General features: G+C 35.6%; 1 protein-coding gene across 3 annotated transcripts in view; it reads left to right on the top strand.

Moving 5' to 3' along the window:
- Positions 1-23,501, top strand: part of Wdr37 (WD repeat domain 37) — a 277,960-nt gene that overhangs the window by 184,854 nt on the left and 69,605 nt on the right. For all 3 annotated transcript variants that reach the window (XM_090412382.1, XM_090412380.1, XM_090412381.1), the window contains 2 exons: positions 3,125-3,307; positions 19,240-19,378. In XM_090412382.1, the coding sequence (XP_090268508.1) occupies positions 3,125-3,307; positions 19,240-19,378 (322 nt within the window). The remainder of the gene's footprint in view (positions 1-3,124; positions 3,308-19,239; positions 19,379-23,501) is intronic.

Genomic DNA, 23,501 nt, shown 5'->3' with positions numbered 1-23,501 from the left:
AAGCACAAAAGGAATAAATAAAATGGGATTTAATAAAACAGCAACATGGCCTGGATTTTGCAGATGATATATGTTTACTGGCACTACTTCGATTACTACATTGAAGAGAGAGAGAGAGAGAGAGAAGCACCAAATAGAGTTGGAGATCTGTGGTCAAGGTCCTGTGCTCCCATTGGGGCAAAGAGGAAGAAGTAAGTAGATTTTGTGTTATGTATTTGCTGGCCTCGTTTGCCAAGCAATTAGTGCAATTCATTCTCTAACCAACAAGCTGTGGGTTCAAATCCTGCTACGGGCATGGATGTTTGTGACTGTCTTTAGTTTTTAGGTCGGAGATGAATTTCATTGCCTGGTGTAACTGCTTTTTTTTTTTTTTTTTTGACATAGTGCCAGATTGCTTTGCATTGAGTTCAATGCTTGACCTGTTTTTTACTATCGTGTTCAAAGTGAACATGGAGAGTCTAAGATCTTTTGCTAAATGCACACGTGTTCTGGCAGCCCAATCTACACATTGCAGAATTGCCATCTTTTCTTCTACCGAAATACATTTTCTGTCTTTTTTCTTCATGTTACTAACATGGATAATCCACCACCACAACTTGAAAGTAACTTTTACACGCTAAATTATGTAGCAGAAATTCTGCAATATCAATTCACAGTGTGATTGAAAAATCATGGTATCGCTCATCACTACATTTCTGCTGCAAGTCACCGTGATGGTGGAAACGAAACTACAGCCGAAAGCAATGCCACCTGGGAACAGAAATTGATTTGAAAATCAGTATTGCCACCCGAGAAAAAAACGCAAATCATGGGAAATAACGTCCACATCAAGTTGTTAATGGTGGGAAAACAATATATCGTAAGAATAGGCCTTAAGACGGGACGAATGGAAAATGACGTAAATTGCGGGAACGTAAAAACGAGGTTTTACTGTATATATATATATATATATATATATATATATATATAATTAATAAACATAGGAAAAAAATCCTTAGCTGATCCACAGTACAGATGGAATTACTGTAGCTTTATGAAAGCCTTTCATAAATGGGAGTCTCATAAAAAATAAAATATATTTAAAAAAAAAAGTTAACTATTCTTTAACTTGCCAGTTAAAACCAACATAGAGGACAGCATTAAGCCGAAAGAAATGTTACTGCATTTGAAGAAGAAGATTGAATTAAGCAAGTGATGAGCAACGTTCTTTTGTCTTAACAGATCTGCAAGTGATCTGATGGTGGCTGATGGTGGCTGTACTTGAATCTTAATGGGACTCCTTTTAAGCATCTATTTTAGTTTATGTGGATATTTTTAAAAATTTCGAGCAACCTTTATTGCACGAACCCCAGTTTATAAAAGACAAAATTCTGTAATGGACTCATTTTGTACTTTCAAGTAACTAAAAAACTGCTTACTATAAATAAAATATGAAAATTATTAATAACCATATTTTCATGATTTGCATTTTTAATCATGTGGCTAAAAGCGAATGAAAACTTTCATGTTCCCAAGGTTGAAGAGCACTTTTTTTTTTTTCATGATGGTGCTCTCACCCAAGAAAAGTTATTTGCAAACCTTTTGTACTGTGGATTGGCTACACATTTTGGGTAGCACATTTGCAAGGACAGCATTCCATCAATATACAAAAAAAAAAAAAAAAAAAAAAAAAAAAAGATTAATTTAATCTGTAATATTTTGATTTTGCAATGGTGATTATATGAGGATGTGCTGAGAAGTTGTGATAATCACCATGAAGGAATTGAGGTAGAACCATGTAACTTACACATTATTCTACCTATTCCACACAAAGTGTTGTACACTGATTACAATGCTGCTGTATCATTTGCATTCCTCTGAGGAAAAAAGTCTTTCTCTTGTTGCACAAACTACTTATTTTTGTTCTAGGTGTTTATCAGAACTTTTCAGTCCCCCCCCCCCATATTTTATTACATGACATGCAATTTTTTTGAAATAAAAATTGCATGTCCGTGGGTGGGGGGGCGGAGTAGAACTAAAAATTTTGATTGGGGTAACAAAAATAAAAACCTAGTGCTATTTGTTTTCATGCATTCAGTATTTGTGGTATTTCAGATTAGTTGGAATTATGGCTGAAGTAATTCAGCCATAATTAAGGCTACGAGGCCAGTATGCTATGATTGATTGCATGTGTGTGCCTGTTTTTCAGGGTTTAAAACTTGGATTTCTGGGAAGAAAGGTCCAGCAATCTCCATATAAGATTAACTTGCCTTCACTTGATGTCCTTATGAAGGGTTTTTGTTTTGTAGATGGTATTAACCCAGCCTCAAAGGGATTGGGTTTAACACACAATATGTGTATGTTTTCCAGAAAACATCAGAATTGAAGTATTGAAGAATATATGCTAGTTACAAGTTGAAGAATAGACAAATACTGTTCCAGCTTAAAGAACAGGCTGTTACAAAATTTGGAGATGGCTACAATTACACAGATTAAACATTTCATTATTATTATTTAGGAAAAGCATATTATGTATAAAAAATCTGCATTGTTGTACTCAATTTCATCACTAATACTTGTGGATTAGCTTATACGTTGGTTAGACATACTTCTAATTTTTTAGGAAATGACGATGTAAATTAAATTATTAATTATAAAAACTTTAATTAATAACTGCCTTAGATTTTTTAATTACCTTGGAGTTTTTATAATTAATAATTTAGTTTACATTCATCACTAAGAGAAATAGTACTTGGAATTCTGCATGTGTTAATTACAGCTTGTGGTAATCTCTATATGTTCATCACAACTAAGACTGTTGATAATGCTTTTTTGATATTTAACATATAAAAAATGAAACTTTTATGGCAGTACTGGGTTGCACATTTAACTTACATCAAAATTTCCAGTTTCTCTTTTTTGCTTATTTAATCACTGGAATGGAAACAAATTGAGATGGATTGCCAAATGAGCCTAACTTGAAAATTTCAGCTGCTATTGTATAAATAAGCATTTCAAATGTTTCATAATTTTTCAGTATGCAATATTAAAATATGACTTGATGAAGTGTGTTAATATTAAATACATTCATAATCTCAATTTCTTATGTCCTATTTAACAGTTTTTGAATCTTATCTCTTATTAGATTATGACCAAATGTTAAATGCCTCGTTGCTGAAAACTGCTGTAATTGAACTGCAAGGGCATTCTGGTGTAGTTATTGCAGCTGATTGGTTAGCTGGAGGAGAGCAAGTGATCACTGCTTCTTGGGACAGAACTGCCAATGTTTATGATATACAAACAGGGGAACTTATTACCCAACTAGTAGGTAAGTTTTATAGGAGAAAATTCAATTGTCTTAACAGAGTTATAAATTCTTGAATTAAATATGAAACATAGATTTAGTTAGCTGTTAGAATGTTTGCAAGTGTATGTTTTCTGTCAACACCAGAGTTTTACAAACCTTTATATACTTATCCTTCCTCTCACTGTAATTATAGATGCCATTCCTCTAGGTACTTTTTTGTTTTCTAAATGTTAATGAATGAACAGAGGAATTCTTGTCTTCCTGTACCAAAATGGCATTCAGTTTCTCCAGTGAAGTTGGTTTAGTCTTGGCCCTAACTGACATTCTAACTTTTGCCAAAGATACTGTAGAGCTCAGATTTGTACTCCCTGCTCACTAGTCTAATTTTCACTCTTAGAAAATACTCCAATTTACTCAGACATGCTTTAACCATGCTTTTGCCATGTATTTTGCATTATCAGGTTGATGCTTAACTGTGTTTTTTCTATGTCCTGAACAGAACTAAGAATTGTCCTAAGTCTCATTATGTTCATGTTCATTTATTCAATGTTCTTACATTATGAACAAAAGATCTATTCTTGGTCTTCCTCTTCTCCTGCTTCCATCAACTTTAGCAAGCATCGTCATCTTCTCCAGACTGTCATTTGCTCGCATAATATGTCCAAAGTATGACAATTTTTGCTTGATGATCATAGCTTCAAGGGAGCAATCTGGCTTTATTCTGTCTATCACTGATTTATTGGTTTGCTTTGCAGTCCATGGTATTCTTAGTAAGCGTCTCCAAACCCATAATTCAAATGCATCTATCTTCCTTTTTTCACTCTTTCTCAGGACCCAACTTTCACATCCATACAGCACCAAAGGGAATACCATTGCTTTCACGATTCTGATTTTTGTTGTGAGGCTAATATCTTTAAAGATCTTGCTTAAATTTGTCATTGCTTTTTTTCCGAGTAATAATCTTCTTCTAACTTCTTCGGTACAATAGCCATCTTCAGGATGGTTATGGTACCGAACAATTTGGGATCCTAGGAACACAAAATTGTTAACTGCTTCCATTTTCTCCCCATCTACTTCAAAATCATTAAGTTCACATGGTGCCATAACTTTTGTCTTTTTGAGGTTAAGTTTAAGTCCATATTTAGCACTTTCTTCTTTAACTTTCATAATAAGTTCCTTTAAATCTTCTTCGCATTCTGCTGGCAAGGTGGTATCATCTGCATACCTCAAATTATTAATCTTTCTTCCATCAATTTTAATTCCAACTGGAGACTCCTCCAGCCTTGCCATTCTTAAAATGTATTCGCTGTACAAGTTAAACGGGTACAGAGATAAAATACATCCTTGTCGCACCCCTTTACCTATTGTAAAATACTCGGTTTCTCCAAGATCTGTTCGGACAGTAGCTTCTTGTTCAAAATAAAGATTCCTCAGAAGGATAATGAAATGCTCTGGGACTCCCATTATTCTTAACACATTCCACAGTTTCGCATGATCTACAGAGTCAAAAGTCTTGCTATAGTCAAGGAAACAAAGGTAAACATTCTTTGATATTCCTGTGCTCTTTCTATTATCCATCTCACATTGGCGATTTGATCTCTTGTTCCTCTGCCTTTTCGAAATCCTGCCTGTTCATCTGGCATTTCTCTCTTCATGATTAGTTCCAGTCTTTAGTGAATGATCTTAAGTAAGACTTTACTTGCATGAGAAATCAGTGCCATAGTTCTATAATTTTCGCACTCTCTTGCATCGCCTTTCTTCAATAAAGGTATTAAACTGATTTTTTCCATTCCCTAGGCCATGTAGTTGTGATCCAAATTCGCTGACATAGAACTGTTAAAATTTTAACTGCCTCTTCTCCCAGGGCTTTGAATAGCCCAATGGATATTCCTTCTCCTCCTGGTGCTTTCTTACTGGATAGCTGTTGCAGTGCCCGCCTCACTTCACTCTCCAGTGGTACTGGCTCCTGTATATAATCTGCTCTTCAAATTTCTCAGTAATTTTGGAGTCCTTTCTGTAAAGGGCTTCTGTATACTCTTTCCATCTTTCTTTGATGTGTGCAGCGTCTGTAAGATATCCTTTGTGTTTACTTTTCAATACTGTCACCTTGGCACTAAACTTCCCTGTTAGTTCTCTGATCTTTTTGAAAAGATCTCTTGTTTTTCCTTTCTTGTTTTGGTCTTCTATTTGTTATCATTCCTGGTTAGAGTGTTTTTCCTTGTCTCTTCTGGCTTGTCGTTGAAACGCTGCATTCAAATGCCATACTTCCTGCAAATTTCCTGTTTTAATCAGTTTGTATAGTGTTTGCCCACATAAACTGGTTTCTAGACAGCTAATCCCAGGATCTGTATACCTACTGCAAGCACACACAATGATTGATAATATAACACATCATTGGGTCTGTTAATCCTGAGTCACATCCTATTTCTGGTACTTTACACAACTACATTTAGCATGCATTTCTTACTGAATGTATCACGTGGTTGTATTGTTGAAAAATAGATACAGATATTTTGATAGTCTAATTACTACAGTTACCAATTTCTCAACTTCTCAATGTGAGGTATCTGTTCGTGGTGGAGGGCACTTTCTAGTGATGGTGCTGGCCCTTTTTGTCTTTTTTTTTCCCTATTCTTTTTCTTCATATATTCTTTGCTCTACTTCTGAGTCTTTTTTTACTAACCTGTTTTCCAGACAACCACCACTGGGAGTCAATAGCACACCGCTGTGTTTTCCATGTGGTACCATCTGTGGACATTCAGAAAAGAGAATTTTGGTAGTCTCATACTTTGGCAAGGCAGGTAGTCCTGGATGTCCCAGCTGGTATCAATCAGCTAGTAGGCTTGTCTGCAAGGGGAAAAAAAAAACGGTGTTGCAGTAAGTCTTCTTCTCCATGGTCCAGGGACAGTGCTCTAGGTTTGCTGTGGTGCTGGTATGGCATATGGGTCAGCCCTGATGTTTCACTCCTGAGACTGGTCTTGCTTGCTGGAAAGTGGGTATCCATGTGTGACTTCGTTGTGAGTGCGTCTCATGATGAACCAACTTTCTCCTAAGAATGAATCATTTTTTATTCTCTTGTTGTTCAGGGGCCCTCAACAAACCACATCCAAGTGCAGAAACTACTGGAACATTAACAGAAAACCAAAATAAGTAAATTAAAAAACTTTAGAGAAAGCATAAAATACACCATCTTTCCTAATCCTACATTCAACAGAGGAATGTCCTCTTGGAAAAATGTTGTCATACTTCATGCCAGTGGTTCTCAACCTCTGTGAGACCACTGCCTGGTAAATTCTTTTTTTTATAAGACAAGGGCCGGATCCCAACAGATTTACTCATAAATTCCTTTCCAATTTTTTTTAAAAGTTCATACATTAAACTAACATAAGTATTAATAATTACTTATGGCATAATCATAAAGAGTATTAGTACACTTATGTATACGGTGTGGCATGTTGACAAATATAAAATTACGTTTAAATTAGTTATCAATCACTGGACTAATGAAATCTTGTAGCATGTTGTAGTTTCCTTAGGTAAACATCATTAAATTAAATTGTGCTGATTTTCATTGACATATCCCATTCTGATCACCAAATATATTTATAATATTATTATAAATATATTTGGTGGTGGAAGGAGGTGGAGATTGCAAAGGAACAATTTGGATTCATGCCTGGTAGATCAACAACAGATGCTCTCTTTGGGTTATGGCAGATGATGGAAAAGTATCAAGAGAAACAAAGGGAGCTACATCTGGCATTTATTGATCTGGAGAAAGCATACGATAGAGTGCCAAGGCAAGAAGTCTGGAGGTGTCTGAGGGAGAAGAAAGTACCGGAGAAATATGTCAGGTTGTTGCGGGAAATGTACAGAAATGTGAAGACAAGTGTTAGGACCTATCTGGGACAGATAGAAAGTTTTCAAGTAACAGTTGGCTTGCATCAAGGGTCAGCATTAAGTCCGTTTCTGTTTAATATTGTGATGGAGGTGGTAACAGAGGAGGTGAGAGAAGATGTGCCTTGGACAATGTTGTATGCAGATGACATCTTGCTGTGTGCAGATTCAAGAGAAGAAGCGGGAACTAAACTGGAAAGATGGAGAAAAGGACTGGAAGAGAGAGGTATGAGACTGAGCAGAAGTAAGACAGAGTATATGTGTTGCACAGTGGGCAGGAGACAGATCTGGAGCTTGAAGGAAATGTCATCAGGAAGGTAAGAGACTTTGGATACTTAGGTTCAACAGTGGAAGAAGATGGAGGAGCTGAGAAGGAAGTGGGATGCAGGATACAAGCGGGTTGTAGGAACTGGAGGGAGATGGCTGGAGTGTTATGCGATAAGAGGGTGCCGATCAATCTGAAAGGCAAAATCTATAGGACAGTAATGAGGCCAGCTATGACATATGCTATAGAAACTGTGGCCCTGAGGAAAAATAACATCAACAGGATAGAAGTAGCAGAGATGAGAATGCTTAGGTGGGTGTGAGAAATGACTATGTCAGGGGAACAGTGAAAGTTACGAACTTAGGAGCAAAAATACAGGAGGCAAGGTTGAGATGGTTTGGTCATGTGATGAGGAGGGAGGACGAATATGTGGGAAGAGGGGTCATGCAGATGGATGTGCAAGGAAGGGGGAAGCGTGGGCGGCCAAAGAGATGGAGGGAGCTGGTAGAAGAGGACTTGAGGATGAAGAACTTGGATGTGGTGACAGCCCAAGACAGTAAAGTGTGGAGGAGACTCATTATCAACAGTGAACCCACTTAAGTGGGAGAAGCTGCAGAAGAAGATTATAAGAAAGTATTCAGTATTACTTTTTCCCCTGTGTGCTGATAGTTTTCCCTTCCTTTTGTACATCCTGGAGATCTTTGTAGGCTTGAGGTGGATTACTCACTATCTGTTCCGTCACAAACATCTTCAATGAGAGATTTCTTAATACCAAAAGTAACCAAAGTGCCTTGTCTCTTATTCATATTAGAATTTAAATCTGTATTCCTATTACTTTTAAAAAAATCACGGCACTCCGGTTTCAGAACAAGCACTTTCACGTTGCAATATGAACTTGCGAAGAAAGTATTCAGTATTACTAGATTTGAGAACTGGATTCAGACCCTTGATCTTCAATTTCAGTGGAAGAAAAATTTTCTTTATACTTCCTTGCTGATTGGTCACTAACATTTTCAACACCACCCATTGGTCATAAAAATTGCCTGTAATTGGATTACAGGCAATTTTTATGACAAGTCATGAGCAGGTATTCCTTTTACAGAATGTTGACAGATTTCGATGTCTGAAAATTAATGATAATTCATGAATACTTCCACGTTTAAAAATACACAGCTTGGTCACTGACATTTGCTACACCGATGTTATTTTGTTTAGTTTTGAGAACAGAGGATACACCACCCATCATTGTAATCGGCTTAGAGGCAATTTTTATGACCAGTCGTAAACAGCGGTATTCCCTTTCCTGAATGTTCAAAGATTTTGATGTGTGAAAATTAATGATAATTCATGAATACTTCCATGTTTAAAAATACACAGCTTGGTCACTGACATTTGCTACACCGATGTTATTTTGTTTAGTTTTGAGAACAGAGGATACACCACCCATCATTGTAATCGGCTTAGAGGCAATTTTTATGACCAGTCGTAAACAGCGGTATTCCCTTTCCTGAATGTTCAAAGATTTTGATGTGTGAAAATTAATGATAATTCATGAATACTTCCATGTTTAAAAATGCATGGCTTGGTCACTGACATTTGCTACACAGATGTTATTTAAGTGTTCTTGGTCTGAGCTTTTTGACGCATTCACAAATATTATTCTCCTCAGAATATTTCCACTATAAAATATTTATTCACGAAAAATGCTTAGAAAACTAAATTGACAAATTCCAGGAGAACTTCTTGCAGCCCAGTATAATTGATGCCAGGGTCTGGTTCCAAGCCACGGCCCAGCAGTTGAGAAACACTGTTTCATGCAGAATGGTTTGAAAGGGTTGGCACAAACACCAAAATCAGTAAAGAAACTCCATTCAAGAGATATTCTTATTGAAACAGCAATGCAATATGAAAGACTACCTCAAGAAACATCATTTGGGAATGCCAATTACAATAATCTCTCCACTCGCGTGCGCACGTGCACACACACACACACACACACTCTCTCAAAACTTTAAACTTTTCTGGAGACATAATATCAGAGTGGGATCTCCTTGGTGTTTCTGATGAAAAGATCTGCTCTGAAATGAAAGATCAAAAAGTTATAGCTATGATGAGAATACTCATACACAGGGATGGTTCCCACCAAGAATATCATCTTTACCTTCAACACACCTAAACCCCTGACATCTGTGAAAGCAGGATATCTAAACTGACCAGTTAGACTCTACATCTTGAATCCTTTGTGTTGTTGCTTTAAATGTCAGAAGTATGGTCATTCTCAAACTGCTTGTTGTGGCTTTGCCATCTGATGTGGCAGTAAAGAATAAAGGCAATTAATGGAAAACACTGAAATGCTCTAATTGTGAGGGCCCAGCTTACTCCTAAGTATGCCAAAGATGAAAAGGAGATCCAAAAAATAAAATCTAAACAGAAATGAGGAAACAGTGCACCGCAACATCTGGTAGTTAAACTCTAAAATCTCTTGCATAATTAAATTTTGTTAAAATTTTTGCATTTGATTTTACAGAGTTTTCTGAATATTTTGAATTTGGAAATTATATTGTACTAAACTGAGTAAATAATTCTGCTGTAAAAGTGCAAAAAAATCAATGTAAATTGACCTGTATGTAAAATGATAAGGAAGGGATTAACCCAGATTATCGCGATGACGAAGCAACAACAAGAGGTCGCAAGATCATGCGATGTTAGAAAAAGGCAGCAAGAATGGATGGAACAATCATGACATCATCATCATGCTGACAGCTAATCTCGAAAACTGCTTCATAAAGAACAAAGACGGATATAGTATAAAGAAGGACTGAAACAAACCAGAGGGGCTTTTCACTTTTGGGGTTTTTTGCTCTGTTTCTCTCTCTTCTCTCGAACGAGGTATAAAAGTCTTACGGTGGCTGCAGTGCATAGTTCAGAAGGCCTGGACAGAGGGATGAATTCCCGATGATTGGAGTAGAGCTCTCATAGTATCCATATATAAAAAGGGAAATAAAACTGAATGTGAGAATTACAGAGGTATTTCCCTACTGAGTGTTCCTGGTAAGTTTTATGCCAGTATACTTGAGAAACGGTTGAGAAGAATTGTGGAAGAAAAGCTTGGTGAAGAACAAGCATGATTCAGGCCAAATAGAGGCTGTCAGGATCAGATCTTCATTTTACGACAAATAGTTGAGAAATCATGGGAATATAACAAAGATCTGTATTTAAGTTTTGTAGATCTGGAAAAGGCATATGACAAGGTGCCAAGAGAGAAGCTATTCAATACGCTACTGTTATATGCTGTCAATGGGGCATTATATCAAGCAATACTTAGTCTTTATTTGAGTTGTAAGTCAGCAGTTAGAATTGAAATGAAGTACAGGAAGGTGGTTTAATGTTAAATCTGGTGTCAAACAAGGATGTACATTATCCCCTCTGTTATCATTAACTATATGGATCACATTATGATGGAAAGCGGCATGAAACCTGATATCAAAATTGGAGATGGTAATCTCAGCTCTTTACTTTATGGGGATGATGTTATACTTCTAAATAAATCCACTACAAGTCTCTGCAAGATTCCCTGACTAAATTGAATAACTTTTGTAATAGATATGGTATGAAGGTCAGCAATAACTAGACAAAGATAATGAAAATAGGCAGAAGCATTGGAAATGTCAACTGCTTTTTGAATGGAGAACCTGTGGAACAAGTAAAACATTTCAGCTTCTTAGGCACGATTTTTAGTTAAGATAGTAAATTAAATATGGAAATAAGCAACAGAATCAACAAAGCTGGTATGGTAGGAAGTCAACTGAATAAATCTATATGGAGACTTGACTAGAGACTGCAGACTCTCATATCTGCAGTCTCTAGTCAAGTGTTTTACTTCTGACCCAGCTCTCAGATCCATAAGTTAAAATTGGTTTGAACACTGTCTTGTATACAGCTAATTTTGTGTTTTGACTAATTTCTCTCTTATTCCATATAAATTTATTCCTGAGAAAGATTAGAGGCGTGAACAGATGACATCAATGGCAATATCATATTAAAAATGAGGATATTAGGAAAGAACTTTACATTATCAGTATCCAGGAATGCATTAGCAGAGCTAATCTCAGGTGGTATGGTCACTTAAACAGAATGGTATAACAAAACAAGTGTTCTCTGCCAGGTTGGCAGGAAAATGACCAAGATATAGGTGGATTGATATGGTAAAAAGTGCCTTGGATGATAGAAATATAAGATCTGATAATGTTGGAGTCTTGACAAGTAACAGACTGATGTGGAGAAAAATTGTAGATAGGAAGTTAGTAATGTAAATTTTTCATGTAGTACTATCATATCCTGAACACTCCTTGAGGGTACATGGCAGGAATTTGATGATGATGGCAGAAACAGAACCAGTGCACTATCTAATCGTGTTCATAATTCTGCACATCAAATGATGAAGATTCTGTCACTAATTCAGTGATCTGGAGCAAATTAGAAAAAACATTTTGAGATGCTATAATGATCTAAAGAGAATTGTGGAATCAGAAATTATCCTCAACCTGGTCCATCTTAATAATAACCTTAGCTATAAGCTATCTGATTGTCACTCTTCATTTATGCAACTTTGGCATACACAGTCTCATGCCCACATGAACATGCCCAACTGTGGCATCCAGAATGCCTTCAGATGTTAGTATGAGATGTATATCATAAAAAAGTACATTTTTTTTATATTATACACCTGATGGAGTCTTCTAACAAGATGAAACTAGTTTTTTTTTTCATTTAAATAATATATACGAGGGCTGTTCAATAAGTAATAAGACTAATTTTACTGTCACGAAACCACTCATCACAATATTAATTTCTCTGAAATAAAGAAATGTTGCTGTCTGTATTAACAAAAGAGGTTGATAGATGGCATATACGGGCTAATGTGCCAGAGTGTCACGTGACTCAACACAAGCTTGTTTCGGCGTGCCTACGATCCGCGACCAGTCGTCGAAATGGAAGCGTTCTTGGAACAGCATTATGCGATTAAATTTTGTGTGCGTTTGCAAAAATCGGTGTCGGACACTTTTAACATGATACGCAAAGCTTTCCACGATGAAGCAATGTTGAGGGCAAGTGTTTTTCGCTGGCATATAACTTTTAAGGAAGGAAGGCAAATTGTGGAAGATCTTCAACGTCCATCACAGAGACAATGAACAACACAGCAGCGATTATCATCAAGGAGGATTGCAGAATTACAGTATGCCAGCTGCATGTTGTCCTGAATATTTCTGTGGGAAGTGTTCACTCAATCATGGCTGAACATTTGGGACTGAAACGTGTTTGCACCCGATGGATTCCCAAACTCTTGACACCGAAGCAAATGTAGCATCGAGTGGATGTGTGCACAGAATGGAAAGAAAGACTGGAACAAGAAGGCTACAACTTCTTAAAACGCATCATTACAGCAGATGAAGCTTGGTTGTATCACTATGACCCTACAATGAAACAACAAAGTAGTGAATGGAAGCATCCGTCTTCGCCTATCCCCAAGAAAGCAAAAACTGTAAAATCGGCTGGTAAAGTTGTGACCATAATGTTTTTTGACTACGAAGGCATTGTTTACCAACATGCTGTAGAACCCGGGAATACTGTAAACGGCTCATACTATGCGGAAGTTTTACAGACAATGGTACAGCATGTCAAAAGGAAGCGTCCATTGCTGAAGAATGGCTTCTTATTGCAGCACGATAATGCAAGGCCACATATTGCTGGTGGTGTATTGGACGTTTTGCAAAAGAACAACATAGATATCCTACCACACCCTCCATACAGTCCTGATCTCGCACCGTGCAATTTCTGGCTGTTTCCTCAGCTCAAGAAACCACTAAGAGGGCCACCATTTGAAAGCAACAAAGCATGTGTAAAAGCTGCGTAGGCGGTTTTGAAAGAACTCTCAAAAAACGGACTTTCACATGTGTTTAAGAAGTGGACGCAACGTTGGGACAAATGCATCGTGTCTCACGGTAGTTACTTCGAAAAAGACCATGTAAATGATGACAATTAAAGGTAATCTGTTTTCTGTATAAATATAGTCTTATAACTTATTGAACAGCCTCCCTATTTTGATCGTTTTTGGTATCTATTGACTCCTGGTCATTAAATTCCTTTAATTATGTCATATACCTGAGTAAATCCGTTGCATCAAATATATATATATTTAATGTTTATTTTTCTATAAATTTTATTTATTTATTTATTTATTGACTAGTATTTCTATAGTCCTGAACATTAGTAGCATTACTGGACCTGAATGAGAAATGACTGGTAAACAAGTTTTGAGAGGATATGTTAGTAAAGCTTCATCTATCTGCCTTGGCATTCAATTACAGTAATCCCTTGATTAGTGGGTCATTTTTTTTTCGATACCGAAATTCGATTAGTATGCCCGTATACATCTTAAAAATAAATGTTACAGATTTTAAAAATTTTCTATCCATACATTTTTATGGCTAATTATTTTAAAAAATCACTCACCAGAATGAAATAATTTAGTTACGATTTAGAACATTTTATAAAGTTATTTTTAATAGCATACTACACTACTTCCATGTACACTATGTTCCAAATTTTTATCGCCAAAATTTATGTCGTCTGCTATAGTACGCCCACAGATTCGAGACCCTTCGACACTTCTGCTCATGTCACAAAAAGGAGAATCCATTCCTATAATAGGGTAATCAATCCGTCTTCTGTGATAAGTTGTTTATTATTACACGTCAGAAAATTAACTTCTTTTTTATGATCATTGTAGTTTTTAAAGATGTAACTATTTTGCATGTATAACAGTTGGGAAATTTTATCTATAAAGCATGTTATTTCGCGAGCTGGCGACTAATTCGTATGCCATCATTTCTTTCTCCCCTTCAGTGATAATGTCCAAGTGTTAATTAAATCTCATTCTGAAGAACTCAGTGATTCTGACCTGCTAAATTTAGATGTACAGCGAGAATATCCCAAAGAATATGAAGAAAATTTAACTGCTGATAGTCAGCCAAAAGAGATTTCACAGAAACAATTTGAAAATATTTTTCGTACAATCGAATTTTAAGCAGCAATGCTTAAAATTTGCAGAAGAGTAAAAGAGGGAATAGGGCCATACCGTCGGTTATATGAAAAAAAGAAACAAAATGCCCACCAAACTACGTTAGGTCAATTCTTTGTTAAGAAGTAGAATAATAAAATTTATATTTTGAATATGTTTTATTGTTTTTCAGCTTCATGGTTTTCCTTTAACTAGGCCATGAGACATACCTTAATTCTTTTATAAAAAAATGAAGGTTCAAGAAAGAAATTTGAGGAACGAATTATACTTTTCCCCATAGGTTATTGTATTCGATTAGTGCATTTTTGATTAATGCTCCTGTTTTAAAGAAACGCATTAGGCGCTGTAATCGAGGGATTGATGTAATTGTCAAGTAGTTACATAAACTTTAGAAAGTAGTGATAATGAAAATTGCATGAAAAAAAAACATAAACATTGTAAAGATAGCTTGCTTATCATATTTCTGGCAGTCTTATGTGATTTTTAGAGATAATTATAATTGACAAATGGTAAAAGTAATGATTTTAGTATATCCTTATTAGTATTGCATCTACACAAAACCATGTTTTCTTCTGAATATTTTCATCTCCATCTGAGATTGCTGAAAGCGACAATTAGAGATACATTATTTTCTCCTCCCCCCCCCCCCCCCTCTCTCTCTCTCTCTCTCTCTCTCCTCCAGGTAAGTTTGTTCTTCCAGAAAATTAGGCTATATGCTTATAACTGAAATTTCAAATTGATGGTTAGAAAATCTGCCTATATATCTTTAATGGGACAAGTACAATGATGTATTATTAATAGTTTTGAAGAAGTTTAGTTTTGTTTAATTGTTATACTAAAGAATTTTCTTTAAATGCATAATTTATTGTCTTACATTAAAATATATTCATATGTAATGATTGCACACAGTAATATTAAATAAAATCTCACTTTAATTTATGTATTCAGGAGGAGCAAATATTCTGGGCGTGCAGTGCGCATCCACAGAATAGCAATATCACCAATATATTTGTGCATTTATTCCTATTAAAGACTCCCCTAATTGTTTCCTGGCTTCACCTGATTCCTAAAATTAAACACAATACATTGATGCTTCATGAAGGGGGACACTTTTTGGCATGTAGACATTGCATCACATTCACGTTAATAGCCCGGGTGTTCGATCACAAATGCTGACACCTTTGTGCCTCTTAAACAAACATGCAGATGGTGCAGCATGTGTCAAATTCTTAATGTTCCAATGGTTTTAAATGGTCCAGAAGGTGAGACAATAGCACCAGAAGTCATTAGTGACTGTGATAACCAATCACAGTCACTAATTTTTTATTATTTTTATCTTCTAGTAGTCATTCATCATTTGAACAAAATACTTTCAGAGAGGTCTCCAATTCCATTTAATTAACTTTTTGCTCTCTCCTATCTAAAAGAACCAACATTCTCCACAACAGCCAAAACCAAAACAAGTTCACAATTGTTGCTACAAGTTATGTTTCTTCATTAACGTCCGTGTATGTGCATACTTGCTTAAAATGCTGGTTAATCTTAATGGTACCCTCCCGCCCTCTATAGGTTGGTTGAAAAATGTGTAAAAGAAATTTTCAGGTTGGGGGAAAAAAAATTATATGTTTTCAGTCTATCAACATTGAAACATGACATTTTCTTGATATATGAGGGGGGGGGGGGGTCTTGAAAGCCCTGATAAACACTCAGAACAAAAATGATATTATAGCAACTGATATAACCACAAGAAAGACTGTATTTCAAAATCCTTTAACCCCCATGTTTCATCAAATTGTAATAATTTGTTCTTTTTATTTTAGGATATATAAGAAGACATAAAATTAATTATTTTTGCTCTAGGCATTTATCAGAACTTTCCACCCCCCCCCCCCTTGTATGCCGATCAAAATTAAGTGAAGCCTTGCCCTCCATCATGAAATCATTATTGATATAATGATTTAATGATGATTATGTCAATAAGTGACAAGGAGAGAAAGAAATGAAAGAAATTTCAATTAACTTGAAATTATCTACTTCTTGTATTCTCAGTCACCATTACAAAACTTGTAATAACATCAAAATTTTATAAAATGATTTATTAATATAATTTTTATTTTCTTTGTGGAGACAAAGTAAATTTCATAATAACAATAATTTAAATTTCATGACAAAGTATTAAAAAAAGCTGCATAACTTGCTTATTCTTTGTTCTTCACTGAAATGTTTCTTTTTACAACATATTATTATTGAAACAGTAGATACATTCTCCATGTTTTTATGGACCGCTCTTCACATTTAGTTTTTTTTTCCAGATCACTGATAACTGATAGCAGAAGTTACCTTCTTTCATGAATATTTTTTAATAAAAATATATGAATGAAATGTATAAAAAAAAGAGCTGATGTTATAAAAGTAATCCTCATAAAATGTGTACAACTAAAAATTAATTTTACTTGCATATTATGAATGCTAAGTGAATATAAATTCGTATGTTTTGTGTGAGCATGCATGAGCTTGTTCATGCTGGTTCACCTTATTTATATCAGTCAATTGAAGAGCACTATATACCAGGAGCTATTGATTAATTTGCTAATTCAAACCGAAGTAAGAAAAACAACAAGAATAAGAACAATAACAACAGGAATTTCAATGAGCAAATACATTGGAAAATAAAATATATCAAGAGAACTGCAATTACCATATTTGCAATTTTATCATCGGGTGACTGTGTATCTTTCGTTTGCTTAATATTTTCTGTTAACCTTTTAAAGAAACCTAAGCTATAATTTTATGATTAAAGTCTCCATAAGAAACCAGACATTCTTTCAACTTGGTAAGACACTTCACATCATCTGATTTTTTAAATAATGGATGGTGGGCTAAAAGATGAATGGCATATGATAAAACATAATCAGGATGTACTGAATAGTTTCTCTGAAAAAGATTTGAATATTGAAATAACTGTATGATGCTTTAAGTTATCCCAGCATTTATTAATATTCAGTAGTATAAAACTGTTTAAACTGGAATTTCAGTTCTTTAATATGTTCTAATTCTTCTAGACTAAAAATTGCTATAAAGTTCAGTGGCAGTTTCAGAGTTATAAGACCTTTATGTAGCTTCAGAACAAAATTGGTTCTTACTTCACTGCATTTGTCATTAATGACAAAGGCTAACATTTGAAAATAATCTGTTTTCAGAATTCAGAATATCAGCATAGGTAGATTCATAACATAACTTCAGTATGCAAGTATCTGCTGTTAACTGAAGTCAGGATTTCTCCATAGGAGCTACATGTTGTTGTTCCATGAGGTAACCTTCATTAAGTATAACAGCACTTAATAGATGAAATGCTGAAAAGGCTGCCTGTTTTTTACTTTTCACTCCTAACCAACATACCATAAGCTTTATACCTTCAATCTTAACTTTAGTTTCTTCTGGAAGGAATCAACTTGGCCCCAAGACATTCTACCTCTTGGAATGTCCTGTTCTAACATCAACAGACCTTGTACAACAACCTCAGAAACAATGTTTTTCACCACTTGTATTCCAAATGAATCTGTACGGAGATAAGCTACATCTCAAACATAAAAAAAAAAAAAAAAAAAAAAAAAAAAAAAAAAAGAGCAGTACAGAAATAGAGAGAAATGTTCTTTCATATGCTCTATCATATTTCTAAAAATTTCTTCTTTGGTTGATGCACAGTACAGTGCATGCTTTGCTTGTCTAGTTGTTCCACTTTCAATGAAATTCTCCAGTACTGGTAATAGATGCACTGCAATATCAGGATAATTTTTTTCAATGTCATTTTCAACATAAATTAATATCTAAAGGGTAATATTTGCAGAAATTGCAAAAGATCTGCAAAAACTTCCTCTTGGAATATAATAGGAAATAAGTATGATACTATGTAATAAGTGAAGCCCTCTGTGTAATAAGTTTGTTAATCCCAACTCACTTTCTAAAGAACTACTGCCAGATTATCTGGATACTCTGATCTAGAGACTTATCAAACATTTTCATGGGCCCCTTTCTAATAAGTAGGGTGGTGATTTCGCACCAGAAGACAAAAGTTATCTTGTGAAAGTCTTCGGGTAGTCAGTTTTTGCCATTTGGTGTGAAATCACCATTCTGCTTATTAGAACCCTCAAGTGACCAATGAAATTATTTGATAAGTCTAGATCATCTAACACTTAGTCCATCCATGATGCTAAATGTACACCAAGTTTACATCCTTTTTGGAGTGGGAATTAAAACCTATTATTATTTTATTGCAGCATGATATCAATGCTACATGGAGATCAAGCCCACAGCTCTGTTGGGTGAAGAATCTGCACAAAATTAACATCTGAGTACACTGTCTGCCTGGCCTGCTGGTAGATAGGCTGGCATATCAGATGTACTGTACCAACAGTGACTTATAATAACATGCATGCAGCAACCTTATGCATTCCAAAATGCATATGTTTTGGTATTGTTTCATTATACATTAAGATTTTCATATATTTTCGTATATACTGTAATAAAAAATTTTGTTATGCTTATATAGTACATTAGGCTGTAATATTTTAATATCACCCTTCCAACATTTCAACCAGAGATATGTTGTTGGTAGGGAAGGGATTGAAGGAGTGGTATATGGCAGACTTTTTAGGGGGGGAAGGTCTAATTATGTTACAGATCACTCAAAGCTATTTTTTTCCTCAATAGGGCACGATCAGGAATTAACCAACACAAGCACCCATCCAACACAAAGATTAGTGGTAACATCTGCTAAAGACACAACATTTCGCTTGTGGGATTTTCGGGAGGCTATCCATTCTGTTAGTGTATTTCAAGGGCATACTGAGTAAGAATTTTTATTTATGTATTTATTTATTTATATTATTATTAATCTTTATCAGCTGTTCATCATGGTTGTTTTCTGCTGGTTTAAAATGTTGGTGTTGTTCTATAAACAAATATATTTAAGAAGTTTGTGGATAGAAGACAAAGGGAGGGGGTTATGATTGAGAAATTTAAGCTGTTGAAGGATATATTATTGGATTAACACTGGGGAAATTTTTCATATGGTAGAATCAGGGGAAGGAACAAAGACAAGGGGGCCATCTCTGGAAGTTGCTACAGGAAGTAGTGAGCAAAAGGGTAAGTAAGTTTTTTGCATGGAGAGTGGTAGGAGCATGCAATGCATTGCCTGAGAGGGTGGAAAACATGAAAATGGAGGATGAATTTAAGGAGTGGTATGACAAACTTTGGGTGTTGACTAGGACCTCCCGCAATGAGTCTTTTGATGTCATTGAGGTCAATAAAATAATAACGAGTTAAATTTTCTGTAGTTCTCAGAAGTAACGTAACTTGAAACAGCTGTGATGATGATGTTCCTACTTTTAATTATTTTTATTTTTAACAAGTGTACAGAAAAAAATATTCCAAAAAAGGAAAACTTATTTCCTTGGTTTTCTGGTTATTTCTTAATTTCTGAATATTGTCTATGTTACTTTTAGCTCAAACATGCAATCAATTCTCATTGTAGTAAACTCCATTATAATAGACTCACTTGCTATAACAGACTACCACAAACACATGCACACAGAAAAAAATAACAATAATAAAATAAATTCAAGTTAGAGTCTATAATGCACATCGTGCTCTTCTAAAGGGTTAATTATTTAGTTTTAAAGTTTAAGTATATTTAAAGTAAAGTATATTTTTCGCATTTTGAAATTCATACTTAAATCCTGAAGAAGCTACCAGCTGATACCAAATCCATCAGTTGTTCTTATTTTTAATTCTTTGTGATTTCATAAAAAGTAATGTTAAAATCCCAGTTTTTGTGATATTAAGGGAAATCCCAAGTACAGATCTGTCACTTTTTTTCAGGTATGCATGTGTGTGTGTGTGTTGCTGCTACTTAGATGCTTCATATCATTGTTCATGCTGGTCCTTCCATTTCACAATTAAGTATTTTTCTACATTCCTTCAGCAACCCCTTGTTCATAACTTTGCAAATCATATATAATTCCCTTCTTCAGTACATAACCCAGTGCAATCTTATATTGTATATTTTCTTTGAGATGCTGTGTGACCATCTCAGGCATATACCTAATCATTTAGGCAGTTAAATGACTTTTCAATTAGTGAAAATCTTCTCATCTGTGAAAAGGATATCTTTGTTGTTTGCATACTACCAGAGAAGTGCCTTTGATTTAGCACCCTCTGCCGAATAAGTTGTGGTGTTAAGACGTGTCCGGTAGAACGACGACAGGCTCTCACCCCCAGGTCATCAATTAGTACGTGTGATATTGATCGCTGCGAAACATTCATCTTTCGCAGCATCACTTTGTGTGTTTTCACATGATTCCGGCAGAGGCATGCCTTCACCGCCCTCACAAGCCGTTGCATTCTAATGCAGCATGCATGGTCGACCTGTTCTTTGGCAGTCAGATACATCATCTGTATCATTATAATGGTTAATAGTCTGATAGACGAACATCATACTGATCGTACTATACAAGAAGGGGAGGAAGTCAGGAGGTTGACTTTTTCTGTGGGTGATGATGTAATCGTACAATCTGGGTGTAATAATGGTGGGGGTAGGGTTATCAGAAGTTGCAGCTAATAGCTTTGGCTAGAGCACAGAAAGTATGGCTGCCATTTGGACAGGATGCAGTGCTATATAATAAATTTAGTTTAATCCTTTCTATCCAAGTGTGTGCAAACAAAGTTTGTGCCTGAAAGTATCTTCAGGACTGGGGTAAAGTGATACAACACCGGGCAACTCCTTGCAAAGGTGGAGCAAGCTAACACCACCCCTATCTCAGCATCTCCCATAATGCAAAACACATCTCCTTGCGGATATGTATAATGTTATGCATTAAGGGAAGGGCCACTACCCAGACTAGTTTTGACCTTTATTGAGGTCTCTTCGGTGGGAGCCAGGCCCAAGTGGAGATACCAGGCAGAGACATTAGCAAGGTCATCTCCTCCTATAGGAGCTGCCAAACGGTGTGCCACCTTTTTATTAAATTACTCTGGATTTAGAGAAAGATGTTGAAAGTATAGTTTTCACTTGGTCAGACTATAATAAATTTAGTTTAATCCTTTCTATCCAAGTGTGTGCAAACAGAGTTTGCGCCTGAAAGTATCTTCAGGACTGGTGTAAAGTGGTACAATACCGGGCAACTCCTTGCAAAGGTGGAGCAGGCTAATTTCTTCTGCTTTCTCCCTGAATGATGCTCATGTTACATTGAAGAAATATAGAGAAGTATTAAATACATTCTAGTTTTCCTTAAATGTGTGAAACCATTATTAAAAAAAACAGTATTGATTTCTACTTTGGTTGGATTTAATTTCTCTGCAATAGTGCAATACTTCCATACCCTTTCTATTCTATCCTATCTTCCTTCCTTGAATAAACTATTCCCTTTGCATTCTATTCCATCAAGGACATTCTCTCTCTCTCTCTCTCTTAGCGAGAACTCACCAATTATCAATAAATTTTGATCCTGCATCATTTACCATTACAAGAAATTCATCACCTTTATTCCTGCTGCTTCTGGCATTAGTACACGTGCATGATATAATATCTGACCACCAGTCTAATGCATATTCAAATAACTTTTAAAATTGGAGTAGTTAAAGTATCCTGAGTTAATACAGCCATGTTTCATTAACTCAGTCATTGCTTTTGTCTGGCACATTTATTCCTACCATTCTCACAGTTATCCCTTACCTACATTTATTTTTCACTCATTCTATCTCTCTCATTTTGTCATAACAGTGTCTCATGTTTCAGTACATGTGTCCAAGAACTCATCACCCTGTCACTCATTTTCCCTAATTATATGCGGTTGGATTGTGATAGAGTGTAATTTTATGAACTCCTATCTTATCACAATCTAACATGCTTTTCCAAACAAAAAAAGGGAGATAAATACAGTAAATTGCCTCTAAGTATAAAATAAGTTATATGTATATCAAGTATGTTCTGTTATGAAAAGGTTAAATAAGTATATATTTTGTGCTATTCGCGAATGAGGTTAAATTAATATTGAAAATGTAAAACATTACCAGAGCTCTATAAATTAACATGTATAAAAGAATTATGGAATGTAAGCACAAATTCAACAGTTGGGGGGGGGGGGGGGGGAGTCAAGTCCAAAGGTCACGGAGCTGTACGCGAGGGAGTGGCTCGCCCCAAGCAAACAACATGACGTCAGTGTATGTGTGATAGCGGGGGAGAGGATGGATGCCGTGACGTAATAGCATGTGAGAGTTCGCTGGACATCGAATAGGGCGAGAAACGCCGAGAAGAAAAGAGGGAAATATAAGGGTCATGCGACCCTGAAACAAGGCTCTTTTGTTCCTGGATCTCCTGTGTGCTCGTCTCTTGTGGTGGCGTAGGGTGCCAGTGCCCCATACTGGGGGGATTTCAATTAAGGCAGTCGTGGGTCTCGGCAGCCACATTCTCTGCGAAAAGAAGCAAGTCCTGCTGTCCACAGAAGGCCAGTTTCCTGTGAACCTCTGATGTAACAAAGAACCATGGGGGAAGATAAGTAGACTTTGTTTGTGTTTTACCGAATGTGAATGAAAGATTTGTGCCACGTTAATATGTTATAAAAGGGAACATTAATGATATAGGATAAGGTTGTATTGCTATCACTTTAGAAGGATATTGAATTTAGTCTTATTGTCTGTCGATGTGTTAGAGTTCGCTTTTATATTGAAATTAGGGATATGTTTAGAGTGATGAATTGACAAATTATAAAGAGATTGTGAAAGATATGAATGTTATCTTGAGTAGTCTGACCTACGGAGTTTTAGAATAACTGTGATAATAATACATAAATAATGCATTCTTACTTTAGATAGCTGCTACATAATATGTTATAAGTATAATAGTAGTGTTTGAATGTTTTATGCTTGGTGTGGATCTCCCTTAAGATGGGATTTGAATTAATGTTATTAAGTGT

Source organism: Typopeltis vanoorti, chromosome 22 (genome assembly GCF_054136105.1).
Source record: "Typopeltis vanoorti isolate ZY-2024b chromosome 22, IOZ_Tvanoo_1.0, whole genome shotgun sequence".
NCBI lineage: Eukaryota > Metazoa > Arthropoda > Arachnida > Uropygi > Thelyphonidae > Typopeltis > Typopeltis vanoorti.
This window is presented reverse-complemented; position numbering and strand designations above follow the sequence as displayed.